Source organism: Neodiprion virginianus, chromosome 4, assembly GCF_021901495.1.
Source record: "Neodiprion virginianus isolate iyNeoVirg1 chromosome 4, iyNeoVirg1.1, whole genome shotgun sequence".
Lineage (NCBI taxonomy): Eukaryota > Metazoa > Arthropoda > Insecta > Hymenoptera > Diprionidae > Neodiprion > Neodiprion virginianus.
Window position 1 is genome coordinate 2,996,406 of NC_060880.1, and position 19,120 is coordinate 3,015,525.

At 38.3% G+C, this 19,120-nt stretch overlaps 1 protein-coding gene across 5 annotated transcripts in view; it reads right to left on the reverse strand.

The window, feature by feature from the left end:
- The window catches only part of LOC124302435 (uncharacterized), a 180,081-nt gene that overhangs the window by 34,442 nt on the left and 126,519 nt on the right, over positions 1–19,120 (reverse strand). For 3 of the 5 annotated variants that reach the window (XM_046758627.1, XM_046758626.1, XM_046758625.1), the window contains one exon: positions 3,327–3,504. In XM_046758627.1, the coding sequence (XP_046614583.1) occupies positions 3,327–3,488 (162 nt within the window). In that variant the 5' untranslated portion in view covers positions 3,489–3,504. Of the gene's footprint in view, positions 1–3,326; positions 3,505–13,734; positions 14,494–19,120 lie in introns of those variants that run through there. The other 2 variants (XM_046758629.1, XM_046758628.1) reach the window with 2 other exon arrangements.

Sequence of the window (19,120 nt, forward strand, 5' to 3'; positions counted from 1 at the left end):
AGGAGCGTAATATCCGTCTACTATACGATAATACACGCACATCCAGCTTTGCCGTTAGATATTAGAATATGTGAAACATGGATCAAAGAGATACGAGGAATACCAAACCCCAAATTTTATACCTTTTTTCTTTCTCTTTCCCTCTTATCATCCTTCCTTTCCATTCCATTCCCTTTTATTTCCCCCTCCCCCCCTCTTCCTCTTCCTCTTCTTCTCAGATATCAATTCTCCTATCCCCTCTGGCGGCCATACGATATTAAAATATACTTTTCTTTATTTTCCCGTCAATATATAAAAGCTAAAAGAAATTTTTTACTCCTCCACTCAACCCTGTAATTGCATCCGAATATTTTCTGTTTCACCAGTAAAAACGTTCAACCCTCAGAGCCAAAAACAACGATTATCGCATCTGATATTCGTAAGTTTACGAACGAGTTTCGAATAATGATTGAATTATTTCTAAGAAAAATTTAACAATATTTTTCAACATCAGCTACGAGAGCAAAAATTTAAGAAAAAAAAAAGTGTTATTTTTACGTTAATTAAACAAATATCCCATAATGCGTAGTTCGATTTTGAAAAATCATCTCGACTATTTTTCTTATAGAAAAAAAAAAAAAAAACCCAAGACGCGGCGATGATCGGACGAAAAGCTCGCAACGTAGAATCGCTTCCTCCAATTACCGTTAACGATGTAAAATCGTCAAGCGATAACGGGACCTCGGTATTATAGTTGCGGCTGAACGGGCCCACACGTGTTTCCGATCTATTAATAGTAAAAAGTATAGTTTTTACTCCCTGTTACGTACGTATATATTTACATAGCGGACTGGAAGCTCGTATCGTGTAGAGTAAAAAACCGAGGCATGGGGGGGGGGGGGGTTGGAAAGAAATGATACGAAAGAAACTGCGTCGCTTTTGTCAAAGAGCTACCGGGTAGTATACGGTTTAAAGAAATGCCAGTAGCTCGAATTTTTCCAGAGAGAAATTTCTCTTCCTACCATAAATATTTACAATAATGATAACGATAATAATAATCAACCGAGAGAGTGAAAAAGAGAGGGATATAAAAAAAAAAAAAAAAAAAAAAAAAAAAAGGGGGTTAAAATGAGAGGAAAACCGGAAACTCGGTGTCAACGCTTCCGCAAGCACAACCCTTTCTTTTACCACTCTCGTTTTTCAACCCAGCGCAAAACCCTCCGAACAATATAATAAGTGTGTAAGTCGCCTTTTGTGGATGAATTGTGTTTTTTTTATTCAAAGCCGGCGCTGCTCTCGTTTCGTTCTGCAACTCGCTCGACTAATTATTATTATTATTATTATTATTATTATTGGACTCGAACTTGCAGCTTCGCGGCAACAAAAGCGGAAGGAGCGAGAGAACGAATTCAAATTACATCGCAAGTTGCGTCGTTATTATTTTATACACCGTAGCTTTTGTCTTGCTTTACTTTTTTTTTTTTTTTTAATTTTTTATAAATCGTCTTACATCTTCCTTCTCTCTTTCATACATGTATACATTTATACTACCGATTTATACTCACGATTTAAAAACCTTGCCGATATTTGTTAAAAATTTACGGTTTCAGCATACGTGTAGATCGGTATTGCATCGTAATAACATCGAATCAAAATCGATCCACGAGTTCTCGTTTTTTCGTTACGGTAAAATTTAACATCAAGATCGCAACGATCGAAAAAAGAAAACATTAAAAATTCCCGACTCCGCTTCGTTTCGCATTCTCTTCTTCCGTCTTCCTTCCTTCCGTCAAGAAAAACGAATAAATAAACAAAAAGTAACAAGCAACAAGGTAAACAAATGAATTGTAAATCACTGAAAAACAGAATAGAGGAAAGAAAAAAGAAATGAACACCGCGTCCATCGTGCGATTTTTGCCGTTTATTATTACAATTTGCATCTGGCTACGATTAGCGAGGCGAGGATTTTCTTTTTCTTTTTTTTTCTTTTTTCCTTCCTATCTCTCAACACGCAAAATTTATTATTCCATCGAGTTAATTGCGCCATCCTTCTGATCGAAAGGAATTAGCGAGTCGCCGTTCACGGAATCCACTTTGCACCGAAGCAAGCTCAACGATTCCCTTAATTCTTCTCGTCTAATTTTTTTTTTTTTTTATCTTTCCTCCCCCCTCCCCTGCCCCGCGATCATCGGCGGAGCTTTTTTTCACCGGGTGACGGCGTAAAATGCCGTTCATCCTCGAGTGGTTCTGCCTTATTTCACCTCGCCTTGTGTACGTTTTACGACCTCATAGTCGGGAACACGGGGGTTAGAGGATTCTTTTTGTGCAAACCGTTGGCGTTTTGCTCCAGCGATTTTTCCCTGTTGATTTTTTTTTTTTCTTCTTCTTCTCTCCTCTCCTCCTCCGCCCCCCCCCCCCCCCCCCACAAGTTCTCGGAGATATCCTATTTCTCTACATCCTCGGTGAGCCTGAGATTGTTATCATTATCACCAGACTAAACACTTCTGTTATTGTTCTTCTTCTTATTCTTATTCTTGTCGCGATTTGTCGTTTTTTTTTTTTTTTCTTTCTACTCGAAGTATTATCAAAGAGAATTTTTGACATTTTTACGTTCTAGGATGGAAAGAACTCTTCATGCTTGGTTATCCTTTGATCCGCTTAAAGTTACGGAGTTCTGAACCTGCTTCGCAGCATCCCTTTTCTTCGGTTATAGATATGATGCATGCATACAGGTAACTATAATACGCTTTTACAATTTTCCTCTTCGCTCTTACGTAATAACGCTTTCTTATTTATTTCACGGTATACTCGCAGCTCCTTGACTTTTTTTCCTCTGAGACAAACACGCGGCAAAAATTATCGTATTTAAACCCTACGTGTCAAAAGCGAGCATTTTAGGAAATCGTTAGTTTGCTAAACATCAATTTTTGCCAACGATACTTCCAAACTTTCGCGTCTATCAAATTTTGTATGCAATGCAGTTTAACACTTTGAGAAGAAACCCTGAAAAAATTTTTTCTAATCTCTTTGAAAGCCTCTCGAACGCTTTGAAAAAAAGTCATTCCGCAAAGTGTTAAAAAAAAAAAAAAAAAATGAATTTCTATAACTCATTTACTCTATCATATAATGTCTCAACATAATAAAATAGTACAAGTTTGACGAAAAGTTGGAAAAAAAAAAAAAAAAAAACGGGCCGGATTTAATTTTTCTTTCGTTCTTTTTTTTTTTTTATTTTATTTTTGATCACGACGGGATTCGAGCCAAGTTTTGGATATCGGTGCTCGCTGCACGATTTACAATTTCGTTGATTATTTCTTCGTCGATCGAATTGCGATATCGTCACTCACCGGAATCGCGACGCAATCCTCGATTTCGGCGAGTGGCGCCTCGGAGCAAAATGTTCCCTCGGTTAGAAATGGTGGCCGAGGCGGTGGTGGAAGCCGGAATTCAGGTGGAGGTCCTGGACACTCGGGGCAATCCGTACCTTCCAGCGTCTCAAGCTCCTCCATACTCCTCGTCGGCGTACTGAAACACGATTCGAGAAAACGAGGAATTTAACATCGGATATTCACCGAATCGAGATACGAGTGGGATTAATTGTTTACTGACTAGGTTACGGAACGTATGATTCGCAACGAGATATGCAAAGAAATATTTCACATCGATTCCATGGGATATTTTTGGTCAGTATTGTGCTGAATCCAACAATTACTTCCATTTCCCTCATTAACAATAATGAAAAAAACAAACATTTCATTACAATCGACTAAACGATATTTCTTATAAAATTACAAACAAACAATTTGTTTATAAAATTTACTCAACGTTCAGTGTTCGTTCTTTTCACCTTTGAAATCTTTTCTTCTTCTCTTCGATACTTCTCCGAACACGCTTCCGCTTTCCATTTTCTCTTTCCCTGTTTCTATTTATTCTCGAGTCTGACTCTGATACGTATTGAATGAAAGTAAGAAATCGCTTTTGCCCAGAATTTTTAGAATCAAGAATAGTATACCAGATTTCGAGTTGAACGAGAGTTTCACGCTAAATAAAACTACGAACACAGATTCAAGAAAAAACCTAACGTGATTGAAATTTTTTGATTATTTTTCCCGGTTTCAGTGAATAAAAATATATATAGTATATAAAAAAAAACTGTACAGTTTTATCGTTGCAGATCTGTGTAATTACGTTCATTTATAGGTATACCCATAGAATATACATAATATTCACGACAGGGTGAAAGAAAAAAATAAACACATCGCACTAATATTTTTTAAATTTGTTCCAGGATTTGAAAACTGATTTTTTTCCAAACTTCCCAACTACAATCTTTTTAATTTTAATTTTTTCTTTTCCTTTTGCATTTGTCAGTCGCACAATCATATCGTCGAATTTTCACGAGGAAACGTAATATCCGACGTACGCTGCGTGAGTTGTTGAAATTCGAGCCGCTGCAGGAGTTTGCATCATTTAAACTGTAACTTGCATTTTATTCATTTATAATAATTCCGTCGGACATATTTTCCGTGAAATGCGATCCTGTTGCCGCTACCGCTTCGCGTCGAATTCAACTTTCTATTTTTCTCCGTTTGTATTTTCATCCCCCCTCCCTCCCCCCCCCCCCCCCTTCTCCATCCCTTTTTTTCTAGTTTTCAGCCGGGGATAGTCCGAAAATCCTTCCACTGGATTTCATTTCGGACTGACAGATCCGACAGAGTATCGCAACGGACTGAAATTTTTGTGGAAAATGATCTACCTCGGTATACTTTTGTGCGTGGTGTTTTTTTTTTTTTTTTTTTTTTTTCTTCATTCGTTTTTAACTTTAACTTTTCACTTCTTTCTCACCGTGCGATACGGTTCGACATTGACGATGTACGTACGTTGGTTAACTAGGAACAATAATAATATTAATATTAATAATAATAATAATAATAATAATAACAACGATGATGCGAAGAGATGAAACGTTTTGGAAATCAATCCAATTTTTTAAAATCCGGTAACGGAAAATTTTACATCGCTGTACGGTTAGAGAAATGTTCAATTTCATATGAAACAATAATATCTTTGAAACGGATTAATTCACTCGAGTAGTTGGATGCTAAAATTATTTTCTCAAATCAGTCAAATCCCTGAATTAGAAAAAGAAAAGATTACTCTTCTTGTAGCACGTGAAAAAGTGATGGTTTTTCTGTATTTTGGGAAATTAAACAAAACTTGGTAGACTAATTCGAAAATATTTTCGTTACAGATCGAACGTAAAAGTGATTTGAAAAAAAAGAATGCTAATATTCTCTTACAGTAATTGATAAATAATTTTTAACTTCACGTTTCGGATCGGATGACAGAATTAAAAAAAAAAAATCAAATAAAAATGATAATATTTTGAAAATGGATAAACGGATTCGAATAAAAATTGGTACCGTGAGGTTTTTTTGGTTCGCTATTCACGAGTCTAAGGTCAGATTTGCAAAATTTGTTCGATAGGATGAAAAAAAAAAAAAAAAACTAAAAACATTTGGATTTCGATGAAAATTTCGATGAAAATTACGAATCTGAAGTCAGTTTGCAAAATCCAAAATGGCTATCCGAAATGTTTGAAAGAAAATCTAAAAACATTCCGATTATCGTAGAAATTGGGTAGGCGGAGGTTTTTTTTTGTCACCGATAACGAATCCAAGCTCTCATATCGATTTAAAATCATCCAATGACGAATCTGAATTTCTGGTTAAAAATTCGAATTACATATAATTCGCATGTTTTCTCCCCACTCTCGATAGTCAAAAAACGTCAACTTCTGCCGGGATCGACGCGTTTCAACAACGGAACGCGTGTTTACAAATCGACAGAGTGATAGTAAAATCGCGATTTGAATTTCGAGAGGCTCTCGTTGGCCTCGTGACAAACTTCGGGGGCGTGGTATATGCTAATACAAATTCTAGCCGTGTACACGCGGTTAATTACCGTCTTATAACGAATCGGTCACGCCTGTCTTGACCGCGTTGGTAACCACCGCAAATTAATTGGCTCTCGCGTTTCGGCCAACTCTCGCCTCGATTCGACTACACCTTGGATGTAGCTCGTGATGATGTTCAAACGGCCCCTCTGCAGGGTGCCATAATCAAAAATGGCGTCGGGCGCGTCTCTTTCAACGTTATTACAATTACCGGGTGTCGAGTACGAAAACTCGGTATGACATTGTAAATTTTGGGGGCCATTTTTTATTAGCTCATAAAAAAAAAAATATATATCGCTCGTAGTTCGATACAGTTATAGACAGGACATTATTTTCCAATGAATCTTCGACTCAACGAGGTGATTGTAAGAAGGTACCTATTTCAAAAAACGTAAAAAAATTTTAGATCGTTTCAAGTTCTAGTTTTTTTTTTCTTCTCTTTTTCGTCGGGATTTTCAAATTTTTTCCGACTGTTTTGACGGTCAAAATTTATGAATGACGTTTCTTTGGTACCCGTCGACATTACGTGGAAACTTTACACAGTTTACGAATTAAATGCAAAAATGATTGAAAAATGTTTTCTTTTTTTTTTTTTATTTTTTCTTTTATTTTATTCGATTTTTAGGAAAAAGTGATTCGCGGAATGAGAAAATATAAAGAAACTTTAAATATGAAATCGTTGAAGAAGCAAACGGCAGGTGGTGTGTATATAATATTATACACAAACGTACGTGGATATAAAAATTTATCTACAAGGGATATGAAAAATGTTGATGTAATAAATTACACTTTACGCAAGCGTATTAAACACGCATACATGCACGTAGGCAGAGAAATTTCACGAGCGTTAATGAATATAATAACCTAAGAAAAAAAGAGAGTAAAGTAAAAACAAAAGTAAAAAAAAAAAAAGAAAAATAAAATCAACGAAACGGATCTTTTGAGAATTTCATATATTATATTTAATATTTAAATTTGTAATACAGTCTCGTCCGATAATTGTAAGACACGTTGGCAATCCTTTGCAGTGTCAAAAATTTCGCCGAGTCGATGTCGCTTCCGTAAACACAAAATTTATTCAAAAAAAACAAAAAACGCATTTCAACGGGTTTTTAAATAATTTCCCGGCTGCGTTCGGGTTTCCCGAGGTCCGAGGTGAAATTAGTCAGCTCCTCCGAAGGCCCAAGTTAAATTTTACGCCCCCTAGATTTAGTGTTACAAACTTGTTCCAACTACCGTGGCGGAGAGCTGCGCAGCGTTTGGGTCGGTTCAAAGTTGCAAGGTCTGGTTTATGGAACCGCTCGTAAATCGGTCGACGGGTTTCGAGTTGCTGTTGCTGTTGCTGTTGTTGATGCTGCTGCCGCTGCTTGGCTGGGCGGAATTACACGGGACGAAGGTGAGGAAACTTTAGGGACAGCTACGTTTGCGAGAGAATAGAAAAGAAAAATTATAATTTATCTTTCGATAATATTCGCGTCGGCCGCGGCAAAGTTGCGAAATAAAAATCGAAGCTCAAAAAATTAAAGCTATAAAAAACAATTAAAAAAAAAAAAAAAAAAATAAACTTACACCCGTACGTAAATTGAATTTCGTTCGCGACTAGTGAAAAACGAGTTCTCAGGATTTTTCGACGCATCTGTTGGCGGAGATATGAAGTTGAGACGAGAGGCTGAAAATCCGGGATCCGAGACTCTGGCTTTGCTAAGAGCTTTCATGAAGAGTGGAAGGAAATAAAAATCATTACCCCGGTGCCTGGACGTAAAAGCTCCATTTCCGTTGTATAAAGCTACAGCTCAGCAGTGGCGGATACGGTATCAAAGAAAGTTTATTAGACGTAGCTGCCCGCCGGGATGAATTATTACAGTGACTTCCGAATGTGTTTGAAACGATTTCAAAATTTTCCGAGACATTAATAACAAAAATAATAATAACAGCCGATAAAAACGATATCGACAAGCGTATATGCGTGAAATTTTTGTTAAACTATTTCCAACAAAAAAAGAGAAACATCCTCCTCAAAAATTTTTTTTTCTCACGCTATTAAAAAACATCACGTGACTACCGTAGGTAAAATTTAATCAGGATAAATTAGAAACCGCGGTGCTTTACGGGAAAAGCTTATAGCTAGTCGCTCTGCGGACCGTGCGGGTTGGAAATTTGCCTAATATGCGTGGTAATAAGCATACGTAATTTCGGCGTGTCCCACGTGGGAATTTAAAGGGCACGTCGCCGTTCCGTTTGCGGGGAAATTCGACGCAACACGCGGGCGTGTGTGTGCTTGCAAGCACACGAGCACGTCGACGTTGCAGCGTTTATGTACGTACATACGGAAAGGAAAGCGTTCCGAGAGCAGCTTCTGTTTCCTGATTCGCCCGCGGCGCGGATGTCTGAAAAACGCGCACGTTCGCCGCCTGCAGTTTTCCGCGTTTCCCGGGACGCGGTCGGAGCCGGAACGTAATTTAATTATCAACATTTTTGCGGCGGCCGTCTTTTTTCAGAATTTCGAAACCGTCGCTCGACTCGACTTGTAAATACGTACGGTGGGATGATTCGTTTTTTTTTTTTTTTTAACTTGACAAAATTTGTGACGAATAATGAGAAAGAAGAAAAAAAACTGTGACACTGAGAGAAATTTGTTGTTCCGGTTACCGATCGGTTCTTAACTATTTTCATTTTTTATTCATTTTTTATTTCATTTGCTTGAAACGAAAGCTTTTACGACGCACTGGGTTGAAGGTATTTGCGCCTATACTTTATACATACATACATACATATATATATATATACAATGCAGAAACGAAGTCCGCTGGTGAATATCTCTAAGAAATTACCGCCGAGCAGCCAGGACGGCATTTATCGAGCCGCGGTGAAAGCGGGTAGGAATACGGCCGCAATGAAATTTCAAGCTTAGTTAAAAACTCCACGGACATTTTTCTTTATCAACTCAAGTTTGTGTAGATATTCCGTGCGTGTGAATCGCGAGTACAACGTAAGCAGCGTCGCAAACGAGGCGAGAGAGAGAGAGAGAAAAAAAAAAAAGAAACAAGGAAAAGAGCTTTTTTTTTTATACAAGTAAAAACGTGATGAAATCGTATTACAGCTGTATAAGGTAAAGAAGGAGAAAAAAAAAAGAGTGCTTGACCGAAAAATTAATGAATTCATGCGGAATATTATAATCCTCAATCATTAGCGGATTCCGAGGCTGATGATATGATATATAAGCCGAGGAGAGGAGAGGAGAGGAAACGTGGTCTCCAGTGATCCTGAATATCCTTGAATTTCTCTTGCCCTTAAAAAGTTCCGGAAACATCCTTGAATCGTTTCTCGTGTCCTGTTAATATTCTATTTTTAAGGTTTGCTGCGATTCATATATTTGTACATGTTCACCGAGCAACTGTTTTTAAAAATTCAATTCCCTCCTCGATTTACGTTCTTCATTTTTCCCTACCAACAGGTTTTTCAGTACAACTAAAGTAGGCACACCACGTACTCTTCGCTCCGCATTCGTGTATTTGTAATTTTTCCCAAATCTTTTCGAATATCCCGTAAACGTGGAATTTGTTGTGAACGGGGTGTTCGTTTTTTTCTTCCTTTCATTTTTTTTTTTCTGTTCTTACGGGACACCATGGGAAGACGACAAACCTATTAAAAGTTCTCCCGTCAGACTTCCGAATCACCGGCAGCAAAAAGCCCGCGAAGTTAGGTATGTTTGGTTATGTAATACATACACACGTGTATACTTTTTCGTCCGCGCACGTTTTCCCCATAAAATCCCACGAGGGTGATCCCCTGCCCCTTGGCGACGTTGCGTCCGAGCCGGCCGATATATATATATATATATATATATATATATATATATGTGTGTGTGTGTGTGTGCGTGTAGAACAGAAAAGCGAATCTTTTTACCCACGCGTCGCGCGAGATGATTTTTCTTCCGAAAATCTCGTTGCGCGTTGCAAGAAACCTTTTTTTTCTTCTCGATGGTTGCTTTTTTTTTTTTTTTTATCTTATTATTTATCATCCACTTTCGTTCGCCAAAGTAGAAAATTAATCGTAGCTTCGCATTATGTCAGATATACGTCAAATTTTATTCCTTTACTGTCGATTTTTCTTCTTTTCTTTTTTCTTCCATTTGGTCCACCTAAGCCAAGTAATTTCTTGTAATCGTTTGTAATCGCACGTAATCCATTGTAATCGTAGGCAATCACTTTGCAATCTGTGTAATATTTGTGTAATCCTCGCAGTCTTTCGGTAATTTTTGTAATCCTTGCCGTCGCTGGAATCTTTGTACATTTTCTGATCACTTTGCAATCCGTACGATATTATCGTGTAATTTTTGCCGATTTTGTTAGTCATTGTAATCATTGCTGTTTCTGGAATCTTTGTAATTCTTGTAATTTCTTTGCAATCGGGGTAATCAATTTTCGTGCAATCTTTGCAGTCTTTTGGTAATTTTTGTAATATTTGCCGTATCTGGTATCTTTGAAATTTCCGTATCCTTTTTATAATTGTTGCAACCTCTTTGCAACTCGGGTAATCTTCGTGCAATGTTTGCAGTCTTTGGTTAATCCTTACAATCTTTGCTGCCTCTGGAATCTTTGTAATCCTCGTAATCACTTTGCAATCCATGTAATCTTTGCAGTATTTCGTTAATGTAGTTTTCCTGAAAATTACGAAAGACGGCGTCGCAGTAGGCACGCGGAAAAAAAGGGGCTTGCGATTCGACTGTAGATTTGCACTTTAACTGTTGTGCGATATATACATACACACACACACACACAATAAGATGAAAATCGTCACTTCGTCAAAAAATATCATCGCTTTAACGGTTATTATAATCCACTCATCAGCTCGTTAAACAATTTATCAGATTAAATTCAACACCGGAAATTAGATTCTCTCAGGGAAAGAATTAATATTCGTTCCAAAACTGAACAGCAACATCGGCAGAAGCTGGATAACGATCGTTTTCTTCTTTCTACAGCAACGTCGTGTGAAAGGAACTCTTGTTATGCACCGAAAAAGAAAAAAAAAAAATGAGGAAAAAAAAAGAAAAGTCGAAACGAAAAGAAAAGAAAGCACAACTTTTGGTCAGTTTTTGTACCGACTACAAGAGGAAGGTGGAGAAAAAAATAAATGTTTCGTCACGATTCTTTGTCCCGTTTCGGTTTCTTATTTTTTCACCACCGGATCTTCTCGACGGACATCTCTGTTTCGGTTTCTTCTTGACCGTGCTTGCGCAAGCTCCTACATACCCGTACGCGACGACAGAATAAAGCACGAGGGAAGAGGCGGAGGTGAGGGGAAAAAAAAGAAAAAATAAATAAACAAATAAAATAAAAGAGAGGAACCAGGGAAACAGGGAAAAATGAGTACCGATTTGTCTCCGGGTTATATACCTGTACCCTATACATATACATATTGCCACACATGTGAATACGTATGCACATGTTTAATTATATGCATATGAATGCATGTAATACGTACGTATTTGGGGGAAGCGAAAAAAGGCGCGACGATACCGATTGTCCTCGATTACTGAAATAGTTGCGGGCTTTACGTGAAACCTGAATTTCGGATCGATCGGGCTTGAATGAAAACTCGAGCCGTCGGTAATATCATTCGATTCAATTTCATTCAACGATGATTATGAAATAGTGAAATTATAGCTAAATAATCCGTATTTATGTGTAATTGATTGGTTGTTGGGATATTTTGAAGTTTTTTTTTTTTTTTTTGCCTGCAATCAAGCTTCACCGATCAAAGCTTCGAGCATAGATCCGCAAGTCGTTTATCGTCGCTGATTGCTGATATTGATATTTGGTTCTCGAACCTCGAACGATCGGATTGATCTGAGAACGTGGTTTTCGAAAAATGGGATAAAAACTGAGAATCTTTTTCTTTTTCTTTGTTTTTTTTTTCTTTTTTTTTTTTCTTTTTTGCAATGTAAACGTAACGATTTGCACGCGGATTCTCAGGCGCCGGTTCAACGGCACGTTTAAACGATAAAGAATACATATGGGTGGGAGAAATACAGCCGGATTATCGATATAATAAAGCATTACGACAAAGTTTAGGGAATCGCATCATAAACGGCAACGTTTATTGCCCGAAGATCCCGGCATTGTTATACCGAATTCAACGTGTGTTATTATCGTATAATTTCTAAACGTAGGTATAAATAAAACGCTCAATTGGTGGATAAAGATCGGTACATATTAAATAAATCGAGAGCGAAAAGCTAAACTTTCTTCATTTTCTCTCTGTCTACGTTAAAAAATTCTCCTATAGCGCAAAATTTTGAACGGCTGAAATTCTGAATTTTTACATTATACATTTATTAAGCTTATCATATTTAATGTTTTTTTTTTTTTTTGTAAAAAAAAAATGATATTTATTCAATCCCCTTCAAGTTTTTGTATTTAGAAATATTCTGAGTTTCAATCTTTTCAACACTTCGATTACTCGATCCCGAAGTCTCGGAATAATTTTTCTCGCAAATCCCGAGTCTTTAAGTCTCGTAATTTAAAAATTAAAAACCGATCGCCTTGTGCGAAGATAAAGCTTTTTTACACCGAGCGAAGTTCCTCAATGTTTCGTCCAAATTCCTAGCTTTTACGCAACTAACTCGAAGACGAGGAAAACTTGATCTGAGAATTTATAATTCCGTTCTAACGGTAATTCCTTGTTGCACTGCAGCGTTGCCCAATCATTCCGGACATTCTCCATAATTTATACCAGTTTACAAGAAACCGGGAAAAACGGCGTCGCGACTCGAGGAGACCGACTTTCGAGCTTCGCTCGAGTTTCACGATTTCCTTAATCGCATCGTGCGGTGTTTCATAGCCGTGGAAAGGCTGATCGTGCCCGATGAAATAAGACGTCGAGTTTCGTCGCTGCAGCTGCCTTGCCAGAAAAGATAAACTCTGATACGGTGTGCGGACGCGTCTGATCGTCGATTCAAAGCCTGCGCCGGAAGGAAGTTGGCGGCTTTTTAGATCGAGCGAAAAATCGGGACGATGAAATTAAGTTGTAGGTAACGTTACCGGAACGATGCGTGTTTCGAGAAAAATCGTTGTAAGCAAAATTGCGTGCTTTAATTTTGAAAAGCCATCTCCTTGAAAATCATTTTTAAATTGCCGCATTATTTTTAACGCAACGTATTGAAATTCCTTTATATGTATGTATGGCGACTCTTGTATGGTGAATTCGAATTATTTGATATTCATAAACAAACAAATGTTCGAAAAACATTTTGACTTGATTTATTCCGATTCGAAGGATATCGATGTTAATTTTTTTCTTTTAATGAATAAATTAAAAATAAACAAATTAACGAATATCGTGATTCGATTACAACAACTTTTGTACAATAGTTTCTGTTTTAATTGCACAAATTTCGTCGAGTGATCATGAAATATAAAAAAAAAAAATAGTTCCAATTAAGTGAGCAGCGGTTGAAATGATAAATTTTCTCGTAGACACGGAGAGGAGAAAAAGAAACTGGTCATTATTACACGAATCTTATAAATCGTTGGCAAGAATTCCATCAGCTGCAACTTTAGTCATTCCAACGTACGTTATATTTAAAAGGTTGCATCGCGTTGATTTTCAATTTCTCCTACGTAGATTTTAGCGCGTACAGTTTAAGTCGCAAGTTTTTTGGTGTCCGATCCCTGAATCGGTTAATGGATGAAAATAAAAAATCTTCAATTAAAAAACAAAAAGGACATAAAAATAGATTCGTGTAAAAAAATCTGGACGAATACAATTATCGAACTCGTATCTTTGAAATTCACCTTTTTATACGCAGCGTCTTAGAGATGGTGAAATAAATCCGCTACGATGGCTGCATTTTTAATTATAATAATTATTTCAGCATTATTCCACTTTCTTTTTTTTTTTTTGTACCATAAATACACACAGCTAATAATCACCTTCGGCTATTCATTGTGTATCACTATTATTATTCTTATTATATCTAACACGTTGCACGGAAAATCACTTTTCAGCAGGTTGAGATTTATTCACAATCCGACAGGTTTCATCGTTGAAATTGCGAAGGAAAATAAAAAAAAAGAAAAAAAAGAAACGGAAAATGTGATTCAAGAATATTACTCCGCACTGTCGTAGGCGTTGGTTTAATCTTGCGTATTTTTACCGTTTTATCTATCCCCCTCTTCTTCTAACTTCCACGAAACTGCATTTCGACGTTAAAAAAAACGATTCCACAATCACGATAAATTCAACAAATACCGCACACGTCCGAAACACTTGGAACAATTGCAACACATCGAGGTAATCATTTCACCGCATCCACACGCTGCGTTTTCCCTCATCCGTCGCATAATCACCTCGATTCTCATCAATTACATCGCACTGACTCACCTTTCAAATTATCATTTCGTTTCAAATTATCATTTCGTTTCAACGAACGATAACTTTTACTCCACAAATTGTTACAACGAATATCCTTTCCCCGATCTCGGTCAAGCATAAAAAAAAAAAAAAAAAGATAAATTTCAACAACTGATATTACACGTTGATACAACCACTCCGAAACAAAAAGCTCCAATCAACTCTCTCGACGAAACTTTTCGAGTTAAAGAATTCGCAACGTTGGACAACGAAAAAAAAAAAACCAAAAAAAAAAAAAAAAAAACAAAACAGCAATCTTCTCAATTATTCAAAAAGCTCCCGTTTTCGAATAAACTCGCACACGTCGCCGAGGCTCCGGAATTTCGTTCCTCGCACCTCGGGATCGCGGAGCAGACTGTTGCTCCGAAGCTTCGGCTCGCAAGTCCTTCCCTCTGCTGCCTGCGCTGCGGTTCAATTTCTCTTTCCCCAGCGTCGGGCAGCCGGTCGGTGTTCTCTCCCTCCCTCCCCCTCCCCCCCCTGCCCCTCCCCAACGCCGCCACCTCTTTTTCCATTCGGCGTCGGAGGGGCGGCGGTGGCGTCGTTTGTCGGTGCGGCACGCACGCCTCTCTCCCTCCTCCCCACCCCTTCCGCCCGGCAAGGAAAATCTCCCGTGGGATAGGAAAGCGACGGCGGCGTAGAGGTGGGGGGGGGGGAGGGTAGTCGGGATCCTGAGGAGGCTGGAAACTTATCGCGTGAGTGGCGTTGGTGGGGGGGGGAGGGGGGAGGGGGAGACTCGAATTTGTCCCCGATGGCGGGGAGGAGGAGAAGGAGGAGGAGGATGGCGGGGCTGGGAGGGGGATGGTGGGTGGGGGGGGTGAGGGGGGAAAGAGCAGCCTCGGGAAGTGCCCTCCATCCAGAGGCCCTGAGATCACGGCGCCTCTCTTCGGTCCAGAAGAGCACGCGACCCGTTTGTCGGCCGACTGAGGAGGAGGAGGAGGAGGAGGAGGAGGAGGAGGCTGACCGACTCCCGGTAGCGAGTTTCAGCTTCCAATTCATGGTCTGCGTGGAAATATGATGTATAGCAGGGGAATGAGGAGGGAATTTAGAGGGATATTTTTATTTTTTTTTTTAGGAAACGTTAAAAATGAAAGGAGTTTAATATGAACGGGAATTGTGGAAGAGCTTTGGAATATTTTGGTAGTTGCGAGTTCGCACCCCTTTTCGAACGATACACGTTTTGTAATTGCGTAGAAGAAACTCGGGAAACGAGGGTAATTTTTTGGGTTTAAAATATATCGGTCATTGGTTAATTTCAATGGAAATCGAACGAATTGCGACGATTCATTGAATTTTATTTAGAGCGAATACCGTCGACTTTTCTTGTGATTTTCGTTCGTTCGATCATGATTTTCGTACAAATGATTTTTTCATGAAAATTAATGAAAATCACATGGGGTAAACTGAAAATCGACGAAGGTACGTAGAGCTGAAAATCCATGGAATTTTAACGAATTGAAATCGTTTAGTTTTCGCAGCAAGACTTGAAACGTTTTTCACGATTTCTTCACGTAAAATCCAGAGATTCGGAATAATTTTCAACGATTTCAGTAATTCCTTGTTGCGTAAAAAAAATATCAAAGTCATTCGAGTCGTTATTTTGATTCACAGTTTCACATTTTCGTTCGCAATCTATAAATTTCAGACCAATTTTCCAAACAAATCAGCCTTCGTTGGAACGAATTGTCCAACACTGTTCGAAATTGATTAGTTTTTTACTCGGTACATAAATTTTCCGAAACTATTTTTTTTTTTTTTTTTTTAACAACGAATATTTTCACGCAACCGATTGTTATTTCCGATTCAAAACACGGTCGAATTCGTCGTTCTCTAATTTTCTTCCCCGCTAGATTTAATGCCGAACGTATATTTCGATCAATCATTCAAAAAAAAATTCACATCCGTAACGATTTGGATAAAATCTCCGTAAAACTGCGACGTATTTTCGTACCGAAACAAAAATCAATTCGTATTAACGATCGTCTCTAATAAACGTGTTCGAGTCGATACGGATTAAAATATCGTACGCGAAATTCGGATGAAAAAAAAAAAATAATAAAAAACTAAAAATAAATCCTCCAACAGTTGTACTAAAATTTTTTCTGCCAACGTTGCCGTTTACACGTGGAATAAAAAACTGGACAAAGTTTCCGACCATTCGTCCCTCCGCCATACAGGAACCATCGGAGATTATCACTCTCGTCGATGGTTCTCGACATTTTTCCTCCCCCCTCGTTCCGGTACCGCCATTATCCAAAGCCTAGGAGAGAAGAGAGAAGTTCTCGAGTGGTCGCGTCAAGCATGAACGTCGAGAGAGGTGCGGCAGAGTTTTTTCGAACACAATGGATTTACCTGTGCTCGTCGACGGAAGGGAAAAAGGTAACGGAGGTGGAGATCCGTTAAGTAAATATCGGTACTTAATTAAATTTGGATGTCTCTTGGTCGCGTGTTGGAGAGTCGACACGAGGGGTCAACGCGCCAGGTTTTTCAGCCACTGGTCTCTGGATTCTCTATATCCACGTGAAGAATCACTCGGAAACTCTACGAGTCCGTCAACTATCACCAAACATCGTTAAACGCCCGGAACGTGGGCTGAACGAACGCTTTAAAACCTGTGGACACTTCATCTCTGAACTGCAGTCGCTCTGGGAAAGACAAACTTACTCGAAAATCCGCAAACACTTCGGGCCGCTTATCCTATTCGTAATAAACGACACGTGGAAAATACTCTCGAGTAAAACAAGGATGGATTTGCGACCCTTAAAACGATAGGTTCTTTTTTTTTTGGCTCCTTTTTCTTACCATCGACTGGGGATAATTCCGACGGATTTTACCGCAAGGCTTTAGAGTCGTTTTCACGGAAATAGATTTTTCACGCGCTGAATATGCGTATAGAAATTCTCGTTTTTTGTAGTTTTCTTTATTTTTTCTTTCTAAATTTTCTCTACGGGATTAAAGTTTACAGATTATTCGGTTCAAGGATGTATACATTTTTTAACAAAAGTGAGTCTCGTCGACGATATTGAATACTTTGTGATAAGATAAAAATCTGTAAATAACCGACTAAAATGAATCCGATAAGAATATAAAGTTTGAATAATAATAATAATTCCCAAAAGTTATCAACGAATTTTATAAACAATCTATTTTTAAAAAATTCGTGTCTATTCAGAAAAATCAAGGAATTCATTTCACGTGACAACGAACAAAAAAACATTCCCCGAAAATTTTTTAAGCAATGTGCAGTGTTTTTCTAGTATCCGAATTTTGAATTCACCTGTAAATATACCAAATCCTTTACAAATTTCATTCCATCAATTTTACTCATTTCCTTGTGCTGCATCGATTGAAGAACCAAAAAACATTGCGGCTGACATTATTGCAACAATAATTTATCGCATTTGCATAATAAAATAGCGCGGTCTTAGAGTTGATGACGAGGATCGAGTGAATGGAGAAGGAGGAAGAATAAGAAGAAGACGATCGATCCGCTTCTCCCGTCTCTTGATCACCCGCACCTTTCGATTTCCCATTGTTATATATTTCCTGAAAAAGCTCGGTGCAAGTCGATCGGCCTGCAGCGAGTCCCCCCTCCCTTCTTCTCTCTGTTCCCGTAATTGGTTCGTTTCCGTGGTTCGGTGTGTGCCCCGCAACCACACGTATCGAGAAGATCGGGTTGGGGAGAAAATACGAGGCTGCGGGACAGAGTTAAGCTCGTTAAGCTCTTGCGTGGCTCTCGCCCGGTAGAAATTGAACCTCGGTGTGTGTTCGTCGACGCGAATTCTCAGATCTTTTTTCATCAAGTTCTTCGCGGTGTCAAAATTTTCTTTCGTAATCATACATGCGTCGCACGTTTCCTCGATACATGTGTAATATTTTTGAATTTTCAGACTTTAAAACGTTTTCGAGTTGATAAAAAAAAAAAAAAAAAAGAAACAAATTTCTTCAAAATTCAAGCGCCGTATTTCAACTCTGAGATAGACCGTTTTGTGATCAAAGTGTGGAAATAAGATGGGAAAAACTTTCTTTGCTCTTTGAAATTTTAATAAATCGTTGACGACTGTATCGAATATGATGAAAAATACATATTTCTTTAGAGAATTGAAAGATCTAAGAAAAGCCCTGATGCATAAAATTTGTAAACGAAAGTGTTCGTATGTTAATTAACGTTCAAAGTTTAATTTGTATAAAATTATCGATCCGTCAAGTATATAGCTACGAAACAAACAACTCTATCATCAAGCATATCACATCGTATTTTCCACTATTGTCGGTATATTCGTCAAACGACTTGTAAAATTTCAACGAGAGAGAAAAGTTTTTCCCACGTTATTTCCACAAGACATACATCGATCGCAAAGCGGACCGCGTCACAGTCGATACAGAAAGCTAAAATTTTTAGGGAATATCTCTTTCGATCAACTCGAAATCGTTCGAGCCTCTGGGCAAGCATAAAAATCAAAAACAACCCTATCAAGGATCAATATAATACATAAACGTGTAAATGTATGTATCGCAATAATGAAAAGGCAGAAGAAAAAGAGAGAAGAAAAATAACTTGTAAAATTGACGGAATGCTGTAGACGTCAGTTTTATTGCATCGGCGATAATCCTCGGCTCGAGTAGAATTTTGCTCCCAGAGGTTTCGTTTCATCGCTTATCAAGCCCGGGGATGTCAACCTTAAGGTCTAAAAGCGCACGCGTGCCCGTGTTGCGACGTTGTTCCGCACGTACGTTGCTGCATCACGGTTTGCGTGCGTCCTACAGTTT